The sequence below is a fragment of the Haemaphysalis longicornis genome, unplaced genomic scaffold (assembly GCF_048455015.1).
Source record: "Haemaphysalis longicornis isolate Haplotype H1 unplaced genomic scaffold, Haemaphysalis longicornis Haplotype H1 scaffold_10, whole genome shotgun sequence".
Classification (NCBI taxonomy): Eukaryota; Metazoa; Arthropoda; class Arachnida; order Ixodida; family Ixodidae; genus Haemaphysalis; species Haemaphysalis longicornis.
The window spans coordinates 63577106-63602402 of record NW_027526204.1 but is presented as its reverse complement, the minus strand read 5'-3'; the positions used below and the strand labels follow the sequence as shown (position 1 = coordinate 63602402).

The window sequence follows — 25297 nt, the reverse complement described above, 5'->3', positions numbered from 1 at the left end:
AGGATTAGCGGTGGTTTATCTGTTTAGCGCGATGTTTTATCTGCAAGACTACAGTAGGTAACATGCTCTATTGGCGAGATTCTGTAAACATTATTCACACTTCGAAGTAAAAACAATATTATGGAGGCATTTGGGTTCCACAAAATTGATTAAAAATTATAATATCAACGCGTACCCACGAATAAAAATGAAAACAATTTAATTTTCCTTTTCTTGGTTTGTTTTAGAAACTTAAAAAAACGATAATATAAAAAGGGAGTATAAACAAGTTATCTGTCGCCGAAGAGTAATATGGTACAAAAGTTTCAGGTTCATAGAGTTAATACTACCTTTCAAGCATGCAGATTCCATACTGCTAACATTGCTCTACACACCGATGTTGGAAACGAAACTGAAACTCAACTTTAACGCTAAGGTAACTACAATATTATTAAATTGAAGCCCTTTATTATCTAACAAAAGCATTTTTTCTTCTTATTAAAACAAAAACATAGCGAACCAACAATTTCAATTTGTCCGAAAGGTAGTAACTGCATGGATCTAGCTATTAGGAGGCGCAGCGTCCTTGCTGCTAGATAAGGGAGCCCCGCGCAGTCAAACAGCGAATGGCCGCCATTTGTCTAGTACGAATATTTGAATGTGTGTCTCCCCAGTGCACCTAGCACTGGCGCGTTCTACCAAGCACGGTCTGACTGGAACCCCGTCAAAATTTTGCTGGTGAAGAACGCTCTCTCCAGTATCGGCCCTGCGATCCGACTCAGCTTGACGGTGCGGCAGTGAGAGGAGCTCGACGAGCAAAAGCAGGTCCATCGCTGGCGGCTCCGATGTAGTAGGCAGACGACAGTCTTCGGAGAAGATTTGACTCGGAGAAAGTGATATTTTCTGCGAGTATCCGTGCCGACGACATGCCCTGACCTTCAAAAACGGGCCTTTTAAGCTTAGGTGAGTGAAATTTTGACGACCGTGCCTGTGTTCCGAGCTTTGACGTTCGCTCGGAGCAACAGACACTCCTGTCCTGTCAGATTTGCGTCGGTGCCTAGGCGGAATATCTGTGAACCAAGGAAGGTGTGTGCGTGTGTGTTATGTTTTGGATCTTTCTTTTTTTATTGGTCTTGCCTGCTGCAGCCAGCGCAGGACGCCTAGGTTGTCGTAGTGCCAACGCAAGCGCTCATGAACTTTGTATTACATGAGCCCTGCTGTTGTGAGCAGTTTCGCATGCTGTTTCGGTGTATCGCGTCTGAAAAGTGGGCTACATGCGAGCCCCATTTGCAGCACGGCCTGGAATATCGCGAACGTGTTGTGTTATGGCCGCGCGAGCAAGCGATCGAGGGAGCTCATTGCCTTAGGCTTAAGGAACCGAGTGCCCCACAAAGCTTGCATCTTGCGAAGAGGCGCAAGCTTATCGCCTGCATTTCTGCTTGGCATAACGTGTGCGCCTCTGTGCAGGAGCTTGTGGCTACCTTAAAATGTAGCCGAAATCCCGTGCTTCGTTGTCGGTTCGCCTACGATTTCCAAATGCTCAGTGTGTGTTTGCAGGCAGGGACCCGCCAAACCCTGTGCACCGAACGCAGCGTAGTTTTATACGTGGAAGCGAGACGTACCGAGGAACCTTTCCGTGCAAGTGTTATGGCTGTAGACGGTCTGGTTTCGGTCATACGGGACAGTGGAAATTCCAGTGGGGAGAGAAAAAGGAACACGATAAAAGGAGACGCACTATCTTCGGAGAGGGTCGGTCGCTGCTTCTCACCGCAGGCACCTATTTTGCGTTTCGTAGCCAGCGAGGTTGGTTGTCTCAGTTGTTCGTCGGCCGGACGACTGACTGGGACGGCCAGTAGTCGTGTACTGCGTCCCTGTGCGAAGAGCCCTCGGTTGTGGTGATCGCAGGCCCCGTTATCTTGCCGGGCGTGGGCTCTCTCTTCTTGGAGCGCAGAGTAAACAGTTGTGCCACGCATGTGGCCTTTTATTTCTCCCCCTCCCCCTTTTCCTGCGCTTACGTCTCCCGCTGGTACGACGAGTGCCATTCGGCGACTGCTGCGGCCGAGCGGGCGCTGCGTTGTTTTCGTCTTCCGACTCGCCTTTCCGAAGACTCGTTTCGTCCCCGCGTTTCGCTCCGTGGCCGCATTACCTGTTCGATGCTGGCCGTGCTGCGTAATGGACGGGGTCGCCTTGGCAGACCTTCTCCCTTCCTTCGCCACTGGGACTGTACCAGGGTGCCGCCATATTTGACGTGGAGATTCCTAGGGAACGACATGGTGCGCCTACAGTTCCCCGGAAGCGCCGAGCTGGTGCCAGGCCTAGCAGCGCGAATGGTCGTCGTCGTCGTCTTCTGCTTAGCCCTAGCCAGGGAATTTCTCCTGCTCGTGGCGCCATCTCTCCCCGGCCTCGTAGACTCGTGTACCATTTTCTTTTCTAGCTACTAGTACGCATTCGTGCTAGTTTTAGCTTGTTCGAGCGATGTTGTAGCGCCGAGACTTCGTTCCCGGTGTTATTTTGCTTGGAAGAAGTTCACCGAAAACGCTACGATGGAGCCTTGACGGGATTTTCGCTTAGTGCCCAAGCCCGATCCGCGGCTGCGTTTGTTTTCAACATGGCGGCGCGGCGGGCGCATAGCGCGACGTAGCAGACGAAAACAAAAAAGAAAGTGTGAGCGCATCTAGCAGCAGCCTTGCATGCCCTCGTTATGTCAGTTCGTATTGTGTTTGGCTCTCTCGCACTCTGTGTTCGCTGCATCTGTTTAAACCTGCTGCTGCTTCATGTCCGTTCGCACTTTGGCTCAAACCCGTCGGCGCCTTTCTGGGGCAGTCGTCGTTTCCGCAACACGTATAGTTAGTTCCGCGAACTGTGGCGTTAATGTCGGGGAGGGAGGAAGGGGTTCAGGTAGGCGTCTGGGTGTTCAACAAGGCTTCTTCCATGGTGCCCCCCCCCCACGGGCGATCAAGAGCCGCGCAGTTTCGCAATCGGGCAGCGGCCATGTTTTCTTTCACTTTTTTTTTTCCCCCCATCGTTCTCGCTCGCGCCGGAGGGGTGGACGGCTGCACCCGGCAATGCGCGCGTCCGCCCGCCTGCCGCCTCTCCCCCCCTACGGGCTCTCGAATGCGCGGCCCGTTTGCTGAGGATGCAGAAAGAGAAAGTGGCTCCTGCCGGCGGTGTCGGCGCCAGGGCTTTTTTTTTTTATCCCCCAGTAAACCAGCCCGGAACGGCGGCTGCGGCGCACCCCTCCCTACGTATTGTGGCGGTGCGAATTGGACGCGCTCCAAAAGGCGGCCGCCGCCGCCGACGCTTTTCATTTGTTGTTTCTCGCCGCGCGCTGTGTGTGTGTCTTGATTTCTCGTCGCCGCCATTCCTTCCCCTTTATTTCTTGTCGCGGCACTTCGGGGGGCCCTTTCCTCCGGGCGCCCGTGCGCTTTTTGGTTTCGTTTTCGCACACCCCCTCTCCTGTCCTTTCAGCTTTGCGCGCAACAAGGGGGGAGAGGGGACGGGAGCGTTGAGCGCGGCGCGTTCCCATCGTTCCTCTCGTTTCTTTCTGGGCGAGGGCACGAAACTGAAAGGAGGGAGTTACTCCTCTGCTTTTTTTTTCCCCCTCTTTGTTCTGTGTTTGTATTGAAATACGGCGAATGGCATTTGTTAGTTTGTCTCCTGGTCACCTTACCAATTTCTGGTTTCGTTTTGCGCGCGGTGTTGGCCCTCCCCCCCCCCCTCCCCGGCAAGTGGCGTTGGTGGACGTAAGGAGGGTGCGTGCTGGTAGCTAGAGCGCGAGCCTCTCAGCCTCCCCTTTCAAGTGCCGAAAGGAATCCCGCAGGAGAGCGAAAGGTTGTTCTCGTGGGAGGAGAGAGCGCCGTCAGCGCCACCAGTCTTGAGCGGCGGCCACCGCGACAGCGGCGTGGCCTGAAATGGGAGTGGGGGATTGACAGGCAGGCGGCCCGCCGTTGAGAGAGGCTTCTCGAGGGAGAGGAGTGTTACGTTGGCAGCTGCTCCTGCTGCTGCTGCTTCGATTTGTTTTTCCCCCGTACGCCTAGCCGACGACTGGGTCGGGCGGCCGCGCGCGCGCGGTTTCGTGGTATTTGCCGCGCGGCTGGGCACTCGTTTCTTGTCCTTCACGGCATCAGGATGCTGTCTGTCACCTTCTAGGGCCCCCTGGCTGACCGCTCATAGATAGATGCCGACTAGTCGAGGTCGTGTAGGCCCCGAGGCATTTCCTAGTTCCGGGAAACACGTTTTGAGGGCACAGATGGCAACCAGCAAGTTGGTTTTTCAAACATTTTGGCATTGCTTCATTGCCGAAATATGCCTTAATTGCTGAGAAGTCTGTTATGAAACTGGACGCAAACAGCAACTCCAGCCGCCGTCTGCATCATGATAAACCAGAAGCAAGTGAGGCAGTGGTGATGTATAGAAGCAACCGAATACGCTACCACAACGGTTTGGCCAGTTTCGGTCAAATCGTTCGTGCTTCCCCGAACTCCCATGTCCTTCGCAGCTCCAAACCACTAAGCAAAATCTCCCTTCATCAGTCTCGCCATCAGTATTCACACTTTGTTGGACGAAAACATATTGTCGTTTTCGAGGCCCTGCGAATGCTGGCGTCGAACCAACCACTCGTGTGTAGCTCGCATGCTTCCCCTGAAAGCAGCGCCATGGCTCCAAGTATGAACCAGTGGCACCTGTCTTCGTTTTTTCGCTATTCTCTACCTTATTTTTTTAAAAAAAGGTAGAGAATAGCGAGTGGTTAATATTTTCGTATTCTCGCTACACTAACTTCTGCCCCGCCTGTTTTACTAGCTTTGCCTCATCCTTTACCGAGCACATGGGTGGTGAAGTTCCCATCCCAGAAGCCCGGTCACACCAAATGCAATGCTGGTGCAAACCTGTTATGTTGTGCTTCCAAATGGTTGGGTTCGTGGCCACTGGAAGCCTTCTGGGGAAGGGGGGGGGGCACAATTTGAAAGCAGCTGGGGATCGCTCTGCACGGTTTCTTATTATCGCTGCAGCAGTGTGATGGGGAAAAAGGACGGTGACGCACAATAGATCATACACGGGATGACGCACTACCAGCAACGGGGAACTTTACTCAGATTGGTAAAGTTCCCAGTTGCCGGTAGTGCTTCGTGCTGTGTATTTGTACTAACTGCAGGTTCTCTATTTTGTTTGCCTAATAAAGTGAAACTGAACTGAACTGACTTTCACCACACCTTTTTTTCGGGATTCGTCAAAACCAACTACCAACTTTCCCATTTTCCATTGTGCAGCTGTTGGCAACGTCCACAGCTCCAATTTAGTCCCCTTTTCCTGTGCATTTATGTGGGGCAGTTAGTGTTCACAAACGACATGTGACTGGGGAGAGTGCAAATACTTCTTATGCGACTGCAGCATGGAACAGTGGGCCTGATGAACACCAGGTGCGTGTCGGAAGAGACTGGCGTTGCGAGGCCTGTGTCGCGACTCGCACCTATTACAACGGTTTGGCGCTGAAGGTTTCTAACAGTGCCTTAGTGAACCGTATTTACTGGCGTGGCCATATTACAGCCCCACTATTGGCTGAACAAGCGCAGCGCTCTTGTATCGCAGTGCACTGTTTTCACTTGCCAACGTCGCACCTCTGGTACATAAACTTCCTTGTCATTCAGTAACGGCAGCAGTGCTGAAGCCACCCCTGCAAGCTTCAATGCGACAAAGTTTTTGGGATAGTTTATGCAAGTGTTTTGACGCAATATCTTCGGAAGAGCACGATTTAAAGGCTTAAGTACTCACCTGATCACATTCTAATGGGACTTGCCTCTTCGTGACCCACGGGCTTAAAAAGGCACCATGTACCAATACAAAAGGTTTTAGAAATGTTCCAAGCGGTTTAGTTTGCTTCTTTTAGAAATATTTATTCCTTACTGAGATAAGAAAGAAACACATTTTGGTTTATCCAGTTTTTGCTATAGAGTGCTAGCTGTCTATCAAGCGAGGGTTTTATTTTTAATTTCAGTACATAAGTGATAGGTCTCTGAAATAAGCACACTAGGTCATTTTGAATATTGATATGAATTTCCGAAGTTTTACATATTGATGTCAGAGGGCACAGAGAGCCCGCAGACTAAATTAAAGGGCTTTGGGTAGCATCTGAAACCAACTCTTGGGCAATGCATTCGGCCATTTGCGGCCTGACTTGCGCTGCTGTGTCCAACAGAGGAATCTGCTTTTTTCCCTGTCACCTCAATGAGATAGGCTGCTGGTGCGTGCGGAAATGTTTATCCTATGGTTTCGTTCCATGTTTTGTGGGGATCCGCTTGATCCCCTTTCCTCCTCCCGCGAGCGCGATGTTCGAACGAGCGCGCTTTCCCGCGCTCGTGACGTCACCTCGCGGGCCGACGCGCCGGCGGGCACCGACTGTCCCGCCGCCGCTGTCGCTCCTCCTCGCCCGGGAACCTGCCTCCTCTCCTCCGCGCCTTAAAACCGCGACGCGCACGTTGCGCGGCTCTCTCTCTGCTCTCGGGTCTCGGTCGGCTCTCTCGCGAGCTCTCTGGACGCCTCTCTGGCTCCAGGGACTCAGAGAGGAGATGGAGGATAGGGTATAGGGAACGCGAGGGGTCGCGGATCGTATCGCACCCTCGCCGCCCACGTCCAGGGGAAGGGAGTCGGATACCGGGGCGCTCCATGCCCCCGGCTGGCTCGTCTCCTCCCCGCCGCGCCGGCCGGTCGGGCGCTGTCTGGCCCCGATCGGACGCGCGTCGGTACAGTGTAGTTCTTAACCCGGCCTTGGCGTTATTATGCACTGTACAACTGGGCCAATAAACCCCCTGGTTCGTCCCGGCCCCTTGGAGCCTGTCGTCGCCTGTGTCGGTGAGTCGAACCCGTCGCGGCGTCTCCCTTGTGGACGCCGCGTACCTCTCTGGGGCATTTTGGATGGGTCATTTCCGGGCGAAGGGGGAACACCCTGAACCCCACTTAGGCCCACAAGGGACCGTCGAGCTGACATCGTCGCTCAACGTCTCTAACGAGGCTAGCCGGGGTGGTTTGCTATCCCGCAGCCAGACCCAGTAAGCCCACAGTTTGGATGGAGGTAGATTTCGGAGGATGCTGTCCCGGCTATCCCCTGGAACTGCTGAGGAATTCGCGCCTTTTTGTAGTAGATTCTCGCCTGGCTTGAGTTGAGACGAAAGTGCAGCACTATTTCGGAGTCTGTTCGTGGTTTTTCCAAATTGTAGGTGCTGTTGTTTGTTTTGTACTTGAAGGCGATTTGTTATTATACATAACTTTCGAATTTTTGATGCTGCTTGCTCTAGGTGACGGCCTGCAAGTATTTTACCATGTGGAGCCTTGCACTTTGTCCAACCTTTTACTGTAGCTGCCAGCTGATGAGTCATCTGATCCCTGCAATGAAATATTTTTGCTGCATTTGTTCTAAGCAAGGCCATGATAGTTGCAACTGAAGTGGACATGCATTGCAAGCATGGTGAACCTTCCATCACGTCTATTTATAGTTGTGAAAGAGTCAACAATAAGCATACTCGGTGATCTGCAGTCGTCGTCTCTGACACATGTGTTGGCAGAAGCTTGAAGCCATGCCTACTGAAACTGTTTGTTGGCTTTTGGGTGCCCTGCCAAGCCTGAGTTGTGTTTTTTTTTTTTTTTTTTTTTTTTTTTTTTTTTTTTTTTTTTTACGTGACCTAAAAGTACTTGAATACCAGCTCAACTGTAGCAACTCTTGTAGTCCGTGTACAGACAGTTGCAAGCGGGAGAAAGCCAAAACACTGCATGAGCGCCAATCAGCTATGTAGCACTATCTGTAAACACTCCACGGTACGGCCTAATGTCAACAAAAGTGCAAAAAAGTCAAACATGTGGCTCCCATATCCACAAGTGAAGTATTTGCTATTCCGCAAGCCTGCGTTAAAACGTTTGTCTGGATGGAATGTGAGAGGCTTTTCTGCTTCTGTTTGGAATGGTAGGCCTCCCCTTTTGGATAACTTACCTGAATGTTGCAAAGGTGCAAGCAAAAAAACATACAACTGCTTCACCAACAATGCCACGTATGGTTTTCTCTTTTTTTTTTTTTTTTTTTTCCTGAATGAGTCTAGCGTCAAAAAATGCACTGCTCGTGCGGGTTGGCCTGCTTCTTCAGTGACCCCCCGGTGGTCGTTTGCACGATCCACCTTCAGACTTGCAGCATCTAAAGAAACAAGGACTTGCTTGCTGTGGTAGCATTAGAATACCGTTTATGCAGAGTAGCCAAGAGGACGGACGCGCACGCGTACTGGGCTTTGCGTTCTGCCGCACATCGAGTAATCCAGCAGTGCTACAGCCTCTATTGAATGCACTGTGCACTTCTTGCCCTGGAAACATAGAATCCTTGTTGTGGCACCCACGTTTCTGCGAATAGCAAATTCCAAATAAACAAATTCCTGGCCTTGATTGATGCCCTCGACTGCGGCATGCCTTTTAGTTCACTGTTGTTGAAGTGCAAACAGCAAAAAAAAGTTAAACTGGGACTGCGTCGTACGAGGCTTGTTGAACATGGGTTACCATTCACTCGCGCTAAGTGCAGAAATTGAAATGCGAAGGAAGTTCAACGTAGGTAGCTGCGTGATAAGCACTTCACGTAGGAGATACTGCATAAAATATGCCGGTTAATGAGGTTCCTCTCACCCTGCTACATATTGCAGAAATTTGGTTCACTTAAAAAGGAGCCGATTAAATCATTCAGCTCTGTGGTGCCCCTGACACACTGGCAATTGCAGTGCCTTTGAAGTCGAGTGCAGTGAAATTCTGCGGGAGAGCCGCCTTCTGGGAAAAGGTGTAGCTTTTGTGGGTGGCCCTGTACTGAGTTGCTGAATTGCGCACAAATAAAATGTTTTGGAAATTTATTTCACTGGCCCCAAAAGAGGGAAGGGGGGGGGGGGGGGGGGGGGTGTGTTCACTCTTGAGAACCTGCTTTGTTTTCAGGTGGAGTCCATTGTCTATCTGGGCCAGTACTGCTGTGGCATTAATTTCACAGTTGAGGACATGAGAGGAAGTTCTAGGAACGCTACCTCCTTTGTGCAGCATAAAAATTTCCACAGGAAGTTACACCCAGCCTAAGGGGACACATGAGTCTTTGGGACTGAAAAATTGCCCAACAAAGCACTTTTTTAGGTATCACTTTTCTCTTGATTTGCAGAGTTTTTCCTTCGAAACTTCCATACCAGGTACATATAAAAGCCATAGAGGCCCAATTTCAACAAACAATAACAATTTTTCAATAATTTCCCACTTTTTAACCACCAGTGGTATAGCAGTGGTAGCGAATTCTCACGAGGTACATCCCAGCATGTAGTGCAGCTCTGAAGATCATTTCTTTTGCACTGTGAAGCTGAACGTTTACACCATCCAACAAGGGAAGCGGCTTTTGCATTTTGTGTTTCAGTAATCGTTTAATTAGCGTCTTTTTTAATTGGCTAGCGGGAGTGCCTCAAACCTGGAAGTTAGAATTGATGTTAACTTGTATGTGATTGCAAAACAAAAAAACTGCTTCCCACATTTCATTCTCCACAACTTCTGATATCTATTCATGCCTTGCTGGTAATTTTCTGTTGAATAGTTTTCCCCTATTGTTCTCAAGAACAATCAAAGAAGATTCTTAATTTGGAAAATAATTAAATTACCTCACACCAAAACTAATTGGATATTTGAAATTGGCTAAAAGAAGCCCATGAAGTTTCATCAAGCCCATGAAGTTTCATCAAAATTCGTTGGATAGCAAAAAAAAAGTTTCTAAGACCAGTGTGCCCCCTTAAAACTGCGCTCAAGTTCTTGCCACTCTTGTAGTACGTCCTGTCCAGCTAGCAGATGCGTCATTGCGGCATCTGAAGGTTTTAAACTTGAAACATTCGGTCTTTTTGTGAAGACCCGGTGCAACCTAAAGAAGTTGTGCTGCGCCTCTAACTTGAGGCTCCGAGGTTTATGGGCCTCGGTGGCTTTTCTTTGCTTCCTTTTATTTGCTTGTGCTTTGTGAGGGAATCTTTGATTTTTAAGAAGCCCTAAAAGAATTCTTCGTTTGTTATTGCTTCTCAAACACATATGCAGTTTGTCAGCTGGGAGTTGTAGTGAGTGAGCTAGTGGTTAAAGTGAGTGTTATTTAGTTTATGGCTGTGTGAACATTCGACATCCCAAGCGGGTTATTTTTCAAGCTGTTAGGGGGGTGGAATGTAGACGGCATGAAGCGTTTGTTGGTTGGGAGGCAGAAAGTAAAAAAAATGAATAGGGAGGCGGTACCACTAATCCAGCTAGATTTGGCATGCCGTGCCTTGAGCTTGCACACTAATCTTTAACAAGTGCTGTATTTGCATGAAGCTTCCAATACGATTATGTTGGAATCTTGTAAGGTGGTGGTTATGGCCTCCTGATGCTCCGAGATAATTTTTTTTTTTTTTTCATGTTTATAACTGGCATGCGTCACGGACATTTTATCAAATGAACTATAACTGAAAGTTTTGAAATTAAACTTTACATTGCACTCGCACATGGCAGCTGCAAAAGCACGGTGGCGAAAGCATTTTGAATTTTGAAAAGCTGGAGCACCAGACCTTTTGATCTCTGGTTTCGTCAGTGTAAACCTGTGGCGTCTAGTCGGAGTATTTGAGAGCACCTTTTGATTACTGTGCAACAGCCCACACAACAAATGGGTGAGCTCATTGTAGTTCCGGGAAGTGGGATGGAATGAAAACACTAGTGCTGTAAATTAGAGCACTTTTTAGAGCCATCAACCCCACACCGGAGTAGGGGGACCTATGAAAATTGTGGGCATTTGCGTAAGTGTAGGTACCTGCCAAGAATTTCACTTCCCATAGTGACAGTGTATCACGACCGCCGTTTTCAGTTTTCATATGCAGTTGCTATAATGTCTGGGAACGGCTGGGGGCGTTGCTTTAAGAGCTAGCAAATACATCCGCTGGGAGGTTGCCTGTAGGGATGATCGCTTCTTCTGCGCTCAGCTCCAGCGAGGCATTGTTGTGGCCATTGTTAAGGCCTGCTCTGGCAGTCAAGCTGCACCTGTGCGAACGGTCGCACAATGCGCTGTGCGGTGTAGCTCGTATGGATGGGGTTGGAAGGGGAGGAGTGCAGTAATGCACGAGGAAGTGGAATGAGACTAACACGTCTGCCTCCCACAATTCAGGTCTATGCGATGAGAGCACAGGCATTTTGCCTCACAGAGCTGCAGGGCCTGCTGGTTAAGGGGGGACAGTGCTCGTAAAACAGCTTCCTTTAATTTTAAAGTAAACTCTGAAACTTGCCGGTCTTGCTGCTTTTTCCCCACTGATTTCAAATATGCCATTATTTTTTTAGTCGAGTTGCCAAGGTAATCAGAGATAATTTGCCGTTTTTGGAGGAACAATGGACAGAACAGTGTTGGTCATAAAACTGTAATCCTTGTGTTTTCCAATGCTATGACCCCTGGGGAATGCAATAAGCGAATCGGTTTTTTGATGCACTGCTTGGAACTAATTTTACAGCTCATTAAACCTTGGAGGCAAAAGTGGCGAGGGACCATTTCGAATGCCCATTTCAAAATCCCAAAGTTTAATGAGCCGTAAAATTAGTTCCAAGTGGTGCATCAAGAAACCGATTCCGTTATTGCACTCACCAGGGTTCATAGTATGGGAAACACAAGGATTACAGTTTTATGACCAACACTGTCCTGTCCATTGTTCCTCCAAAAATGGCAAATTATCTTTGATTATCTTGGCACTAACTGACTGACTCAAAAAATAATGGCGTATTTGAAATCAGTAGCGAAAAAGCAGCAAGACTGGCAAGTTTCAGAGTTTACGTAAGAATTAAAATAGTTTTAAGAGCAGTGTCCCCCCTTAAACTAGGTTGGAGCACTTTTTCTCAGTTTCTTTTCTTGTTTTGTGATTTTTTTTTTAAGGACTGGCTAGCACTGTCTTTCTTTTGCTGTAACTTACTCCACAATACGGTTAGACCAAGCTTGGGGTGAGGCAGGTTGGCATCCTGCCACATCTCTATCGTAATCAAATTTGTTTGCAGACGGCATATTGGAACCACGTACACCGCCAGAGTATTGGCTTCCTTTTGGGTTTAAGTATGGCTAAGCGACCGGTGCAGTTTTTGAGCCGGCTGGGTTGTTTCATTCAAAACCAAATTCAGTCCATAGCTGCCACAGCACCTGACAGCTTGTGCCTATCTCTTTTCAGCTCGACTGTAATACCCTTGTACCCACAGTGGCACTCTAAAGTGTTGCCATCCGTAATCCACGGTAGTTTTGCTTTCCTGGACTTCTCGAAACCGCTTTCATCATTTTGTATTGTTTTCGTTGCAATGGAAACTTCTGGTGTGGTGAACTGGTGTTGTTTCTGTCATTTCTGGGCAAATACCCCCTGCTGGATTCTGTGGCATTTTCTTGTGGCTGCCTCAGTGGCACGATTTAGGTGGGGCGGCCAACTTTAAGTGATCTTCGCGATCGTGTTTATCACAGATGAAATGCAAGACACAGCTGAAGAGCATTTACTTTGGTTACAGTTGTGCATTGATTGCTTGTTATGGCTTCCTATAGGTAGCGTTTAGTCTTTTGCTCCCCCTGAGTTTTAGTTTTGTAAGGAAATAGAAGGTGCGTTCTAAAGGAATCTGATGTCTTCTTCGGTTGCACACCAGAAATTATTTTTTGGCTCCAACTTGTCCAGGCTACGGTGGAAGGGGGCCAAATAGCAGTTACGGGTTTTGCCAAAATCTTTTTGCAGCTGATTCGGTGGCTTGGTGCTTGGAGGATCTGTGGACGATACATCCTCAGACTTTCTCATAAAGTCAAATGTAATGTGGCAAAATTTAGAGCACTGCTCTCAGCCTTAATGTCTCGCACATCTGATGTACTGTGCGAGAACTGATGGAACTTGGCACTGATGGTAGGTTCTACTGTGTGACCATAGCGTGCACAACAGCTGCTTTGCCCACATTGTGAAGGTTCTGTTCAGCCAGTGTTGAAGCGTGTGGTCCGAAATCAAAGCAGTTGCAGGGGTGGAAGTGCTACACTGCGCTAATCTGCTCAATGCGCACATCGATCATGAAGGAGGAGTACAATAGCATACCTTTATCTCATAAACAATGTATCGGTCTACGTTTAGATTGTTCATAAATGCATTTACTTAATGCGCGAAAAATCGTCGCATTAGTTCGTTCTTCGTTTGCGATTTGTGTCTTGGAAAGTTTGATGATCGGTTGGATGCATTTTCAAGCGAAGGTTGGATGCACTTTCACTTTATCTCAAATTTCTTTGGAAGGGATGGTAGTTCTTTTTGCTGAGATAGAAGCATGTAATTACTTGGTCAAAGTGCGAATAATGCGCTTGGATTTCTTTTTTCGTTTGTTTTGTGAATGGAAACATTTATTATTTTTAATTTCTCTGGAGTTTAGTCGGCCTTAGCTTAAATTATCTCATTTCGTCTTCGTTTCTTTACCTCTTAATTTCTTCCTCCGATTTTTTTTTTTTTTTCATAGTCTCTCATTAGGTGTAGAATGAGGGTAAACTTTAGTTCCTAGGTGCAAGGCAGACCATTTTGCCTAGCTCTGGTCTTCTCTTGGTAGTTTCTCATGCTTGTAATGGTGTTATTTTTCACTTGTCCAAAGTCTAGTTAGGTGTAGCTATTTAAAGCATCAGTTTAGTTTTTCCTTGGTGATTGCTCTGTCAGCTGTGAGGCTTTAATTCTGGGACGTATACCTTCCTACCTTGTCGAAAGAGCGGTCTATCAGTATCGTTCGAATGTCGAGGACAAGTCATGAATTTTTGCTTTCTTGCGTTTACCAAAGATAAAAAATGGAAAGTAAACGATGTTTGGCTCTAGAAACCTGTTTCCAAACAGACTTGCAATGCTCTAAAATTTGCCTTTTGGTGCTCCAAAGTTGCTCCAAAACTACCGTTTTAATGCTCCAAAGCTGCTCCAAAACAGCATTATTCCTGCTCCCTGAGCTGCTCCAAAAGGCTCGAACGTGCTTCCACCCCTGCAGTTGCATGGTTGAGCCAGAAAGCTCTATATTGGGGTAACAGCCTGGGGCTAATGTGGTCTTGGAAGTGCACCCAAAGACATGCATTGCCCCTTTTGAGCCCAGGAAGCTTTTTTGGTTTACAGGGTTGGGAAGAACTTCAGCAAGTTACTCTTTCCATTCATTCACATTGCTTTTGATCACGATGTCTGCTTGATGATGGATTGTGGGGTTTAATCATGGTGGAAAGAAAAGTTTAGGAGGGAGCGTCACGTGACAATCGTGAAGCCTAGTCATAAAAAAAAATAAAAAGGAAAGACTGATGGGAGGTGTTCTATTCACGTGACAGGCAAGCGGTAGTTCTTTGCGCCTCATGTGGCCCTTCGCCGACGCTGCGTGCGTGCCTCTGTCCGTTTGGTTGCCGGGCCGTCCGCGTATTCGAGTTTCGGCGACGAGTCGTTGCGCGCAGCTCTGCCTGCAACCCGAAACGCGCAGCGGCCTGATCGTGCGGGCAAAGTGGTCGGACGGGAGAGGCAGAAAACATCTTTGTTTACTGAGCTTTCGGACCCGTCGAAGTTCACGCCGCAGTCGGAGTTGTGTGCCGCCGCCGCGTGCAGAAGTGGAAATGATCTTTTCAACTTTGCCGCGCAGGCAAAGTTTAAAAGATCAACCATTTCAACCGTTTCTTTAACCATTTATTGGCAAGGCGCAGTCAGTCTACAATTCAGCAAGGTCCCTCCCAGGCGTAATCTAGCATTCGTTTTTTTTTTTTTTTTTTTTTTTCATATACGTATCGCACCGATCGAGCGGTCCTCAGCGGACAAACAGCCGGAGTACTGCTTGCGACGCGAAGTGGTCACACCCAACATAAGGGTTCTGAACCCTTTGTTTTCCAGTGCACTGAAGTAGATAAAAACGTACCACCACGCCGGAGCACCGGAAAGGCGAACGTATGCAAAAGCGCGCGCGAAACCAAAGCTAGTCCACCACCTCCCCGCCGAAACGACCCTTGTTATGCGCGATAACTCAGCAGAATGCCGAACGCAATCGTCACAGCACACCTTGCAAACACCGCGCAGCTGTAGGCCGCTCCATGCTTGTGAATGTTTACGGCGGCGCGTTCGATCTATCCAACGTCAGAAGTGAAATTCGGCTTGCAGCTCGTGAGGGTGCTTCGTAAGAATGCGATCGAAGTCTCGCCTTGCTTTGAACAGCGACAGCGGCAGTACTTCCACGATATGACGCTTGGAGCGGAACGCTGGCGAACAATCTTGTACGGCGCCTTCGGCGACGGCGCTCGCCACCACCTCCACCGGCAGCCAGCCGGAGCCACTAAATGCTACCGCGGGCCTGAGAGTGGTGCTTCTTCCATAATGCATTGCGCGGGAGGAGCCCGAGGAGAGGAGAATGCGGCGTCAGAGGAGGTTGGCTTGCCAAAGCTGTGCCGCCTGACGTCATGCTCCCTCCTAAAATTTTCTTCCTCCATGGGTTTAATGCACCGAAGCTACACTTGGGGTATCAGGTACGCCATAGGGGAGGGCTCCTGATTAATTTTGGCCACCTGGGGATCTGAGAGCAGGGTGCCAACATGGCTTGTTTTGTACCGCTCCATGGAGCACACTATAGATGGCGCGGCAAGTTTACCCAGGGTTCCCAGCACGGAGGTGCCTGCTTGCCGGCGGGCGCGTTGGCAGTACGGCTTTGTCGTACTTGTTTCGGGCCTGTTTTGGTGCAGCTTTGCATCCAGCGCGTTTTCTTCGCACATTTTGATCAACTTGTTGGACAGCACCTCCGGGGTAACCTGCACACGACAGAGTTAAGTGGTCGTACGGCAAAGGTGCGCTAAGGATTGATTTGCAGGGCGGGAAAACAATGTAGAGACCACGTACAGACATCTGGCTGCTAGAGAAACGCTACCTTTTGTGCTATGGTTGCCACGAATGGGACTCCATTTTCTAAATTGGTGAATACCAATTCGGTCGGTTGTTTTAACAGGTATTACAAAAGGCGAAAGGAGCAACCGGTTCCGATAAATAGCGATTATAAAAGTTCCCTCAGCTTTCTCACAATTCTCAAACTTGCTAAACTAACTAGTTTCAATCCGCATAAATGGGAATCGCTAAGCTCACATGCCGAATTGTTTGGGTGTCTGCGCTTGTGTCGCTGGTGTAGCCCCGAGCTAGCACATCAGGATGGCTAGGGTTCACTGTCTCACCCTTCGAAAGATGCTCCTCTCCGTTTTCTTTCTCCTAACTCACGGCCAGGCTATAGCGACGGCGTCCGCCGCTTCTGCATTCGGGACGCTGCCCCCGCGAATTCCAAGTAACGGCTGGCAGAATTCTCGTTTCACTCTTTGTAGAGCTGTGTGTGTGAATTCAAGTGACGTTGCATGGGCAATTGTTGTGGAGGTCGTTTAAACCTTTGCTTTCCAACCACCTTCATAGCGTGAATCAGAGCTTTTCTCTAACAGCAATCGGCTGCCATGAGATACATTCAACAAAGTTATTTTTGTTGGAAAGCTGTTACCGAAGACAACTAATTCCAGTGGTGCATTCCTCTCATGACTAACTTGGCTTGCATTGTTAACCGCGTGTCGAGGCTCTACGCGCGTCAGGTGCCGCGATGCCAGTGCTGCCGTACGGTGGCGATGTGCGTAAATCGAGGCAGTCTACTACAACATTTATAGAATCACGTTGGCCTACTCCACGAGCGTGCCAAGCGAAACATGAAACCTATCTAGCGGAACCTTTCGTTGCTGTTGCGGTTTGATTTTTTAATATCGGTCAGGTAGCGCGGGCAACAGCAGGCGATGGTTTTTTGCAGTTGATTAGTATTTCATTTGCTATCGCAAAAACCAAGCATCCATGAATTTTTAATAAAGGAACACTGCGAATATCACTCGTGTATTGACTTTCTGCCTTATATTTGCATAATGTCTTGTTCTTGTTCAACAATGTTGACGATTATGAACATTAAAACCGGACTTAGACGTTTAGATTTGGCTGAGGGTATATAAGACTAGTGCGCAGTTTCTTTTTCACTTTGGTCAGCTGGCTGAATCGAGTCACAGACAGACACAGACAAAAATTTCTGCGTTTGAGTAGCCCAAGAAAGGCTGTCGTCTCTAAAAGGGGGGTGGGTGGTCCCTGTTCCGTTCGGGTGCTGCAGGTTCCGGGTAGCGGGCGGCAGGGGGGCAGCAACGGGGGCAAGATGGCGGCAGCGCGGCCCCCACGGCTGCCCACCACCGGAGGGGCGGATCAGCGGCGGAAGCGGAGGCAGCAGCAGCCCGCGGCAGCAGCGGAGCGACGGCCGGACGTGCGTCCCCCCCGGGCAGCAGCATCGTCAGGGTGGCTGCGGGGGACGGCCCACCCGCAGGGGAGGGCGGCATGAGCCTGGCCCTTCCCGCTCAGCCCCCCCGCCGCCTGGGGGGAACCGCCCTGGGGGGGCCGCCCTCCGCCACTGGCGGCAACGGCGCCCCCCCGACCACAGCACAGCCAGAGTTCCTGCTCGACACCCTTGCTGGGTGAGTCCGGCCCTGTGGGGAGGAGGCACCATTCTGCGAGGAGCTAACCTCCTCCTCCCCGCCTTCTCCCCCTTCCCGCAGGGTGGAGGGTGGCCCGGTGGCCATGGGTGCCGAAGAGGAGGCGTCGTCCGTGGAGGCGGCGGCCTCGCCCCCTCCGGTGCCCCCCGCACCAGCCCCCACCAAGAGCTCGCACCGCAGCGGCTCGCACCACCATCACCATCACCACCACCACGGATATGCAAACTGTTTCGGTCTGCCCTACCAGGTGGGTGGGAATGGCCTGACTCTCCTTTCTCCCGGGGACAAGTGTCGTGCTTCTCCGGCCTCTGGAAGGAATTCCGTCGCTTTCTTGAGCAGGGTGCCGTGCTCGGCAAGTTGTGGGAGTCCACATGCGAAACAATCCTTAAATTATGCTGGCTAGGAAGGGCTCAGTTGGGCTACCCAGTCTGTCGGACAGCCGTATGATCTGTTAGATTAAGCTGTCCCACCCACTTGCAGCAGCTTGGTGAACTGGCACAAGGTTTCAATACCAGTTGGGGTTCGTGTTCAATACCAGTGGGGGTGAACATTTTTCTGGTATAAATCTTGATCGTTAACCTGTCAATGGCCTCTGCTGGATGAGCACCTCCTTTTCATTACATGAGCCACTGTTTTCCACCTAGTGTGTTTCAATTTCCTTCAGTTTTATTCCGCGTAACGCCAGTTCTGTTAATTTCGGCTTGGATGTCTGCCATCGGCATTTGTTCCCATTCTCGGCACTCGTTTCCTTGCCCTGTGAATTATCCTTGCTATATTGTTTAATGGCCTGTGCAGACCTAAATTTTCGTTCATGGTACTTAGTGAAAAATGCCGATGTGTCAAAATTTTGGCTCGCATTGAAGATCCCCAGATGGTCGAAATTAATCGGGGCCCTCCACTATGGTGCCTCTCATAGTCAAGGTGTGTAGCTTCGACGCATTGAAGGGGCCATGAAGGCACGATGCATGTTTGGTTCAGTTGAAAGACTTCCTCGTAAATAACATGGGCACCTCTCTAAACGAAACCTTCACTCACATAAGCTATATAACAAGGAAAACAGAATAGGCATGCGACTCACCACCTGTTTTTCCACACTGAACTTATGATGTATTACGGGCAGCTAGTTGATATTTGCTGAGACCAGCAACATCCAACAGAAATTACACAGGGGTTATAGTCTTGCAAAACAAGCTATTTGCTTTTAAATTCAGTTCATTCTTTTTATAGCAGTAAGAGTGGTGAAGTAAACAATTTAAGTTGCGAATGAACACAACGCCGAAGCAGTTAGTGGAACACTTTGCCAGTTGACATTGGCCAACTGATATCAGCAACAGTGCCACCTACGTTGACAAAAATATAACAGTTATATTACAAGTCCAGTCACAAGCTGAGTGTGAACGTGGTCCTTCGGTGGTATTGTTGCGCCATCTAGGAATGCAGATGATAAATAAGTGAGCAAGTTCACCGGCATGAAAAATGTGTAGAGGAGGCAACCCCAAGGGATGTTTTGAATGCGATTGACACAATTTGGTCGTTCCTAGAGGCGCACGCCTTCGACCGGCAATGAACCACTTGTTGTAGTCCGAGAGCTGAGCTGTGAAGTTGCTGCAAGGTGAGGGCCGCAAGGTAATAAAACTTGCTTCCAGAAATAAAAGTATGCGGGTGATTTTCTTGTTTATGCTTCATTTCCCGTGACATTTCATGGTCATCCCACATAAACCGCATTACAAATGACTCGAATCGTACGCTCGGCTATCTACGACGTAACCTGAACGTGGCTCCACCCTCCGTGAAACTACTAGCCTACGAAACACTTGTCCGGCCTAAACTAGAATTTGCGTGCGCTGTCTGGGATTCACCACAAGCTAACTTATGTACCATCCTCGAATCAGTCCAGAACCGTGCAGCCAGGTTCATCTACTCTGATTATTCTTATCGTTCTAGCGTAACACATTTGAAATGTAAAGCTAACTTGCCCTCCCTTAAAACTAGACGTAAAGTTGCGAGACTTTGCCTATTTCACAAATTTTACAACACGTTATCATGTGGCAGCTTGTTCATAAAAACCGCTCACCACCCATCGAATCGCATAAACCATTCCAAAGCAGTTTACCCCCCCCCCCCCCACGCACGCACATCTGCATACCTTCATTCATTTTCCGTGCTGACAGCCATCGACTGGAACGGCCTCCCCGAAAACATCATTGCTCTCACGAATCCGGCGCGCTTCAAAGTGGCCTTTGAAGAATATTTGTACTAATTTTGCCATGTTTTTCACTCTGTATTGTGCACTCTTTTTTAAGCAGTTGTACCAAAACCGTTCGTACTTATATTTTGTAACCTTGTAAACTTGCTTACTTGTAACCTGTACCTATACTTGTAACCTTTTGTTTTCATCCACCCCTCATGTAAAACCCCGCCCACTGGGGTCTTTGAGGTATTTCTAAATAAATAAATAAATAAATAAATTCTCACGGCAACAAAATTGCCGCAAAAGCTACTTTTTTGGCTTTCCCCTTCAGTTTCGTTACTGTGGGGTTCGATTGTAGTTGGTGATGCTTGTTGAATAACCAGGCAAGTGAAAAAGACACGGACGAAAGCAAGAAGACAAACAAACAAGCGCACCGAATCTTTTGAATAAAACAAACTTGTATTTTGTCTTCATGGCCCCTTTAAACCCCTGAAAGTTTAAATTTTTAGTGTCTCCCACTCGGGTAGTCTCGGCCTGCATGCTTAAAAAGCCATTAACTCTTCGGATGGGTCACATTCTGTCTCGTGCCTACTCGTGCGGTACCAATAGCCGAGCCTCTCTTCCTCCTCCCGCCCAGGACCACAACTACGGGGCTCCGCCCCCGGCCACACCGCCCCAGAGCCCTCCACCTCCCCCTCCCCCCCGCTCCCCCATCAGGGGCCCGTCACCCGGGGGAGGGGGCTCGGCCCGGTCGGAGGGGGTGTCGCCCCTGCAGCAGCAGCAGCCCGCAGTGGGGGGCCCCCCGCCCCGGCTGAACGGCACCCTGGGCTCTCCTCCCCCCGGCCTGGGTTCCGCCCTGCTCGAGGCGGCTAGCAATCCACCCCTGACCAACGGGGGCTTCCTCCCCCCACTCTCCGAGCCGGGTGGCCACAAGAAGGGGGCCGTGCCGCCACTGGACCTGCAGGGGGTGGCGGGGACACCCGGCGACGACGACGGGGTGACGCCGGCCGAGGAGAGCGTCACCCGCTGCATCTGGTGAGCCCCTCCCCCTCCTCTTCTGGTGGTGGTGCGTGCCCCCCCTGACTCCTCCTCGTCTCCCCCAGCGGGTTCAACCAGGACGACGAGTACATGATCTGCTGCGACCGGTGCCTGGTGTGGCAGCACGTGGACTGCATGGGGCTGGACCGCAGCCGCATCCCCGAGACGTACCTGTGCGAGCGCTGCTGCCCCCGACGGGTGGACCGGCAGCGCGCCCGCTCGCTGCAGACGCGCAAGAAGCACCAGATGGCCCGTGAGTGGGGGGCAGGGGGCGGTGTGGGGCCCCTTCTTCTGTCCCGTTTGTAGAAGGTCTCGTTTGTAGAAGCAAGGGACCATAACGTAGCAAGGATACACGGGCTCCGATAGGTTTCATCAAAGGTTGCCAATATTGCTTCTGGAATGGTGCCTTCTTAGCAATGCATTTGTGGGAAGCCGCGAAGCCAGCTACAGAGGGGCCTAGTGCACAAACAAAGCCTGCACTGTTCAGTGACTCTGTCTCTGTAAAGTTGGCTTTCCCACATTTGTCCCACGTATTGCAGTGGAGTATCGCGACAGCAAATGAGCCAGACGGGGAAGCTGTGGAGGCCGCCGCATAAGTCCAACTGCGCGGATGCAAGCGGGAAAAAAATGCGCACTAGCTGGAACAACTGAGCGCAATAAGCATGAGCGAACTTGAAACAAGGGCAAAGCGGCGGTATGTGATGGTGGCGGTGCCATACGCAGCTTGTAGGCAAGGAGCTTGTAGGCAGGGAGCTTGCTCACGGATTTCGTGGCTCACTGCATCCGCGGCGTTGGCCGGCCCAAGTCGCCGTTTGCGTTTTATTGAGACCCCATGATGGCGCTTGCATCTCCCAAAATCTACTTCTACAACGAACGTTTCGTACCTGGTGCATGAAACTTCGTTACACTGAAATTTCGGCAAGCGGGACGTTGTTACACAAAGGGTGCAAATACATGGTGTATATAATATACACTTGAAGTTAAAAAAAATACATGGTTCGTTACATCTAGGGTTTCCTTACCTTGAAGTTTGCTACATCGGGATTTGACTGTGTCATTGCTGGCTGTCATGTAAACACTGCTTTGATCGAAACCCAGTTTGTGCATGTCTTGGCATTCCTTTTGTTATCTAGATCGTCATTTTAACAAGAATAATGTGTGAAATCGCGATCGAGCAGTTCGTAAGGACCATTGGCAGGGCTGTAGCTCCCTTCTCGCATCTGGCCAGCCGCGTCTCTCACAACGTGGCCGAGCAAGGCCTGTCGATTTAGAAGACTGCCGTTGGCTTCCACGCAGGGTTACTGAGCCGACTGGAGTCGGCGGCAGCAGCAGCCGCAGCCGAAGAAAGTGGCACGGCGACCGCGCATGCCGTGACGGACGAGAAGGCTCCGCAGCCGCACGGCCGCAACAAAGGGGGCGCCACGGACGCCGAGAGCTGCAGCCCCAGCAAGCGGGGTGGCTCGCGGGTGGTCCGGCGCAAGAGGCGGCGCTCGGAGACCTCACCCGACGCGCCGCCGGCACCGCCACCCCTGCGCAAGATACAGGTGCCCACCACCAACCCCAGGGTGAGTCATTGGCGCTGCTGCTGTTCTTGTGATGGGCAAGAGAAACTGTCTTCCGAAGCACTTCGAGTTGGGTTCGAACCTGTAGCCGCCTGCTATGGTGGCTCAGTGGCTAAGGCAGGCGTCTCAAACATGCGGCCCATGGGACACATGCGTTTTGCATCCCGGCCCGCTCATAAGTGTCTTCGTTAATTTACTTTTATTTGTTTTTCTAGAGTGCACATAATGCGGTCGCCATGTGTTGAAGCATCACCGTACAAGAAATATTTTGTATTTCAAAATCGGCGTCCATATTTTAGTAATCGATGCGTTTCTTGCTAAATTCCATTCAGAAATGACTGGCATATTTACAAGATGTGCGAAAAGACTTGTTTCGTTAATGGGCAGCGTTAGCTGACATTTTGTTACCCCCCCTCCCCCTTTTGTTTGAACTTTATTCGCTGTCCCGGTCCTTGCGGTACTAAATTTTGTGACTGCGGCCCGCTCATTGATGCGAGTTTGAGACCCCTGGACTAAGGCATCGTGCCGCTGAGCCCAAGGACACGCGGATTTGATTCGGGTGGCTGCTCTGGGGATGGAGGCGAGAAGGGAAAGCGCCTGTGCGTTGAGATTTCGGCAAACGTTGAAAATCCCTGTGTGGTCAAAATTAATCCACCGGAGCCTTCCACTTCAGCATGCCTCAAAGCCTAGGTGTAGCTTTGGTGTTTTGAACACCACAATCAATCAACGAATCAATAGCCTACACCAGAGTCGAAATTGCAGGCTGAATTCGTTGTGCATTTCCTAAATAAACAAGTTTGGTCATCCAATAAGGTGTGTATGGAAAGTGCGTGAAGTCTCGGGAAGCAATAAGGTGACTTTACGACAGCGAAAACTAAATATATGCAAGCTGAGTAGCTCAGAGAGGGCATGCCTGCTGGCAGTACAGTGCCAAGCAAGTTCCCCATGAGATTGAGAGGTAATTGAACCAAGAGGCAAGTTGGGATCAAAACTTTTAATTCTCATTAAATCCTCCATTCTTTCTGTTTGAACCACATATGTGTCGTCGTTTGAGTTGGCGCTGAAAATTTGTGGCAGTGAAATTTGTGAGAAGTCCAAGTTGGCCAATGAACTGTGGGGTTCGTAGTAGCCAATGAACAGTTTGCTTTTCCATTTAATTACCGGCGTGTGTACTGACACGGTGCTTCTCTCTCTGCCCTCGTTGCAGAAGACCATGAAGGAGAAGATTGAACGGAAGAAAGTCAAGTTAAAAGGCATGGTGAGTGCGTCTTGCGTGGTGGAGTCTCTGCTGTGTCGTGGCCCCTTCATGTCAAACTAAAAGGATGAACGCACCAAGTAGTGGCAAGTTGTGCTGGCGCACCGCAGGCGACGCACTGGCACACCACCAACTCACCGTGGTGGCAGTCGCGTGGTTGGCATGTCCTGTGCACACGCTCTTGAGCGGATGTCGGGAGAACCAGTGTAGAAGCACATTGAAGTGTCCATTCTTCCCGAAATGGAACGCGGTTGCGGTAGCGGTGACGGAGTGGTGGGGCAGGTTGACAGGACACATCACCAGCAGATCATTACACACGCCATCGCTTGTTGGCCTTTGTAGTGGGGTGAGGACCTGTTTGCCCTGCATCAAGCAGAACGTACTGTCCTCGGCAAAAAAATTCCGCAGAAATGCAGAGAATTATTCACTAATGCGTCGCCTTCTTCTGCTGCATGCTTGAGTGTGAGCTTTTTCCAGCCAAATATTTTGGTTTTCTTAAATCCTGTCCCACCAATTATTTCCATTTACGCTATTATAACTATAGGTGGAACGTTTCCAAAATCTGCATTATTTTGGAAATGCAGGGCGTTACAGTTTACCATTTGCCATAATTATTTTATATTCCTATTTTTTCATATTTCCTAATTTTCGTTCGACCAATTATCTCTAAGAAAGAAGAAAACGTGGCACAAACTAGACGTCGACGAAGAAAACAAGGTAAGACCTATACAGGTGCCACGTTTTCTCAGTCCATGTCTAGTTTGCACCACGTTTTCTTCTTTCTTAAAATGTACCAACTAGCTCAGCAACAAGTTTTGTTAACTCAATTATCTGCATTGTAAAAATGCCGCGTGTTATACCTTTTCCATTTTTCGTAATTTTTAATAATTTTTGTTTTAGTGTTTCAAAACATGTATTAGGTGTTTGTGTGTGATGTTGGCCACTGGCATGGCAGCAGCTCACATAGTGACGGACCTGGACATTGTTGCACGCGTGCATTTTGAAAGGAGATTGTGCATAATGCACAATGTCCGTTCTTTCTCACCTAGTTTATTTGTCGTCACTGCAGGAGTTGATGAGTGGGTTAAGGTTTGAAAACAAACCCAGAAACAACTAGTGTCATGTTCAAGGTATTCGCAGTGACACGCTCTTTGCGCCGCACAAACGAACTAACCGGCTGCGTAGATGAGGCACAGTGGCTGTTGCCGTTCTAAAGTTGCACCCGAGTACAGAACCCTTTCTCTGGCCGAGTGGTGGTGGGTGGATGATGAGCTCTTCCTCGCGCAGGTGAAGCGGTCGTCGTCCTCCTCTGGTCGGGGCGGGGGCCGCGTCCTGACCACGGAGCTGCCCCCCTCGTCGGCCGAGGGGGAGGAGGTGGCCGTGGGGGACCCCTGGAGGAGAGGGGGCTCGTGCAACTGGGCGGGGCCCGACGGGGACGGGGCGGCCCTGAGCTACGAGCGCGCCCCCGCCAACCAGTACAGCCCCGAGGTGCAGCTGCTCGCCTCCAGCCTGCAGGAGCAGCACGTGAGTACTCGGGGAGGGGGGGGGTGCTGCTTCTTTTCTTTATGAGGCGAGAGAGAGCCTTGTATGTTCCATGCGGAGGTGCCCTCGAACGCCCTCGAAAAAGTTGCGTCGAAACACGGAGCAAGAACATAGGAGGTGAAACGACCCGTTGCAGTAAGTGCGGGCGAGGGACCAGCTAATGTAGCAATGAAAACGAATGAGGGCTGCGAGGCTTCGTAGCTGCGATGGCA

The 25297-nt window shown here is 49.9% G+C and overlaps 1 protein-coding gene across 4 annotated transcripts in view; it reads left to right on the top strand.

Moving 5' to 3' along the window:
* Positions 1-578: 578 nt before the first annotated feature.
* Positions 579-25297, top strand: part of LOC144158644 (uncharacterized) — a 60736-nt gene continuing 36017 nt past the window's right edge. For all 4 annotated transcript variants that reach the window (XM_077689679.1, XM_077689678.1, XM_077689680.1 and 1 more), the window contains exons 1-8: positions 579-942; positions 17125-17479; positions 17561-17744; positions 20326-20723; positions 20792-20979; positions 22023-22291; positions 23496-23546; positions 24831-25067. In XM_077689679.1, the coding sequence (XP_077545805.1) occupies positions 17343-17479; positions 17561-17744; positions 20326-20723; positions 20792-20979; positions 22023-22291; positions 23496-23546; positions 24831-25067 (1464 nt within the window). In that variant the 5' untranslated portion in view covers positions 579-942; positions 17125-17342. The remainder of the gene's footprint in view (positions 943-17124; positions 17480-17560; positions 17745-20325; positions 20724-20791; positions 20980-22022; positions 22292-23495; positions 23547-24830; positions 25068-25297) is intronic.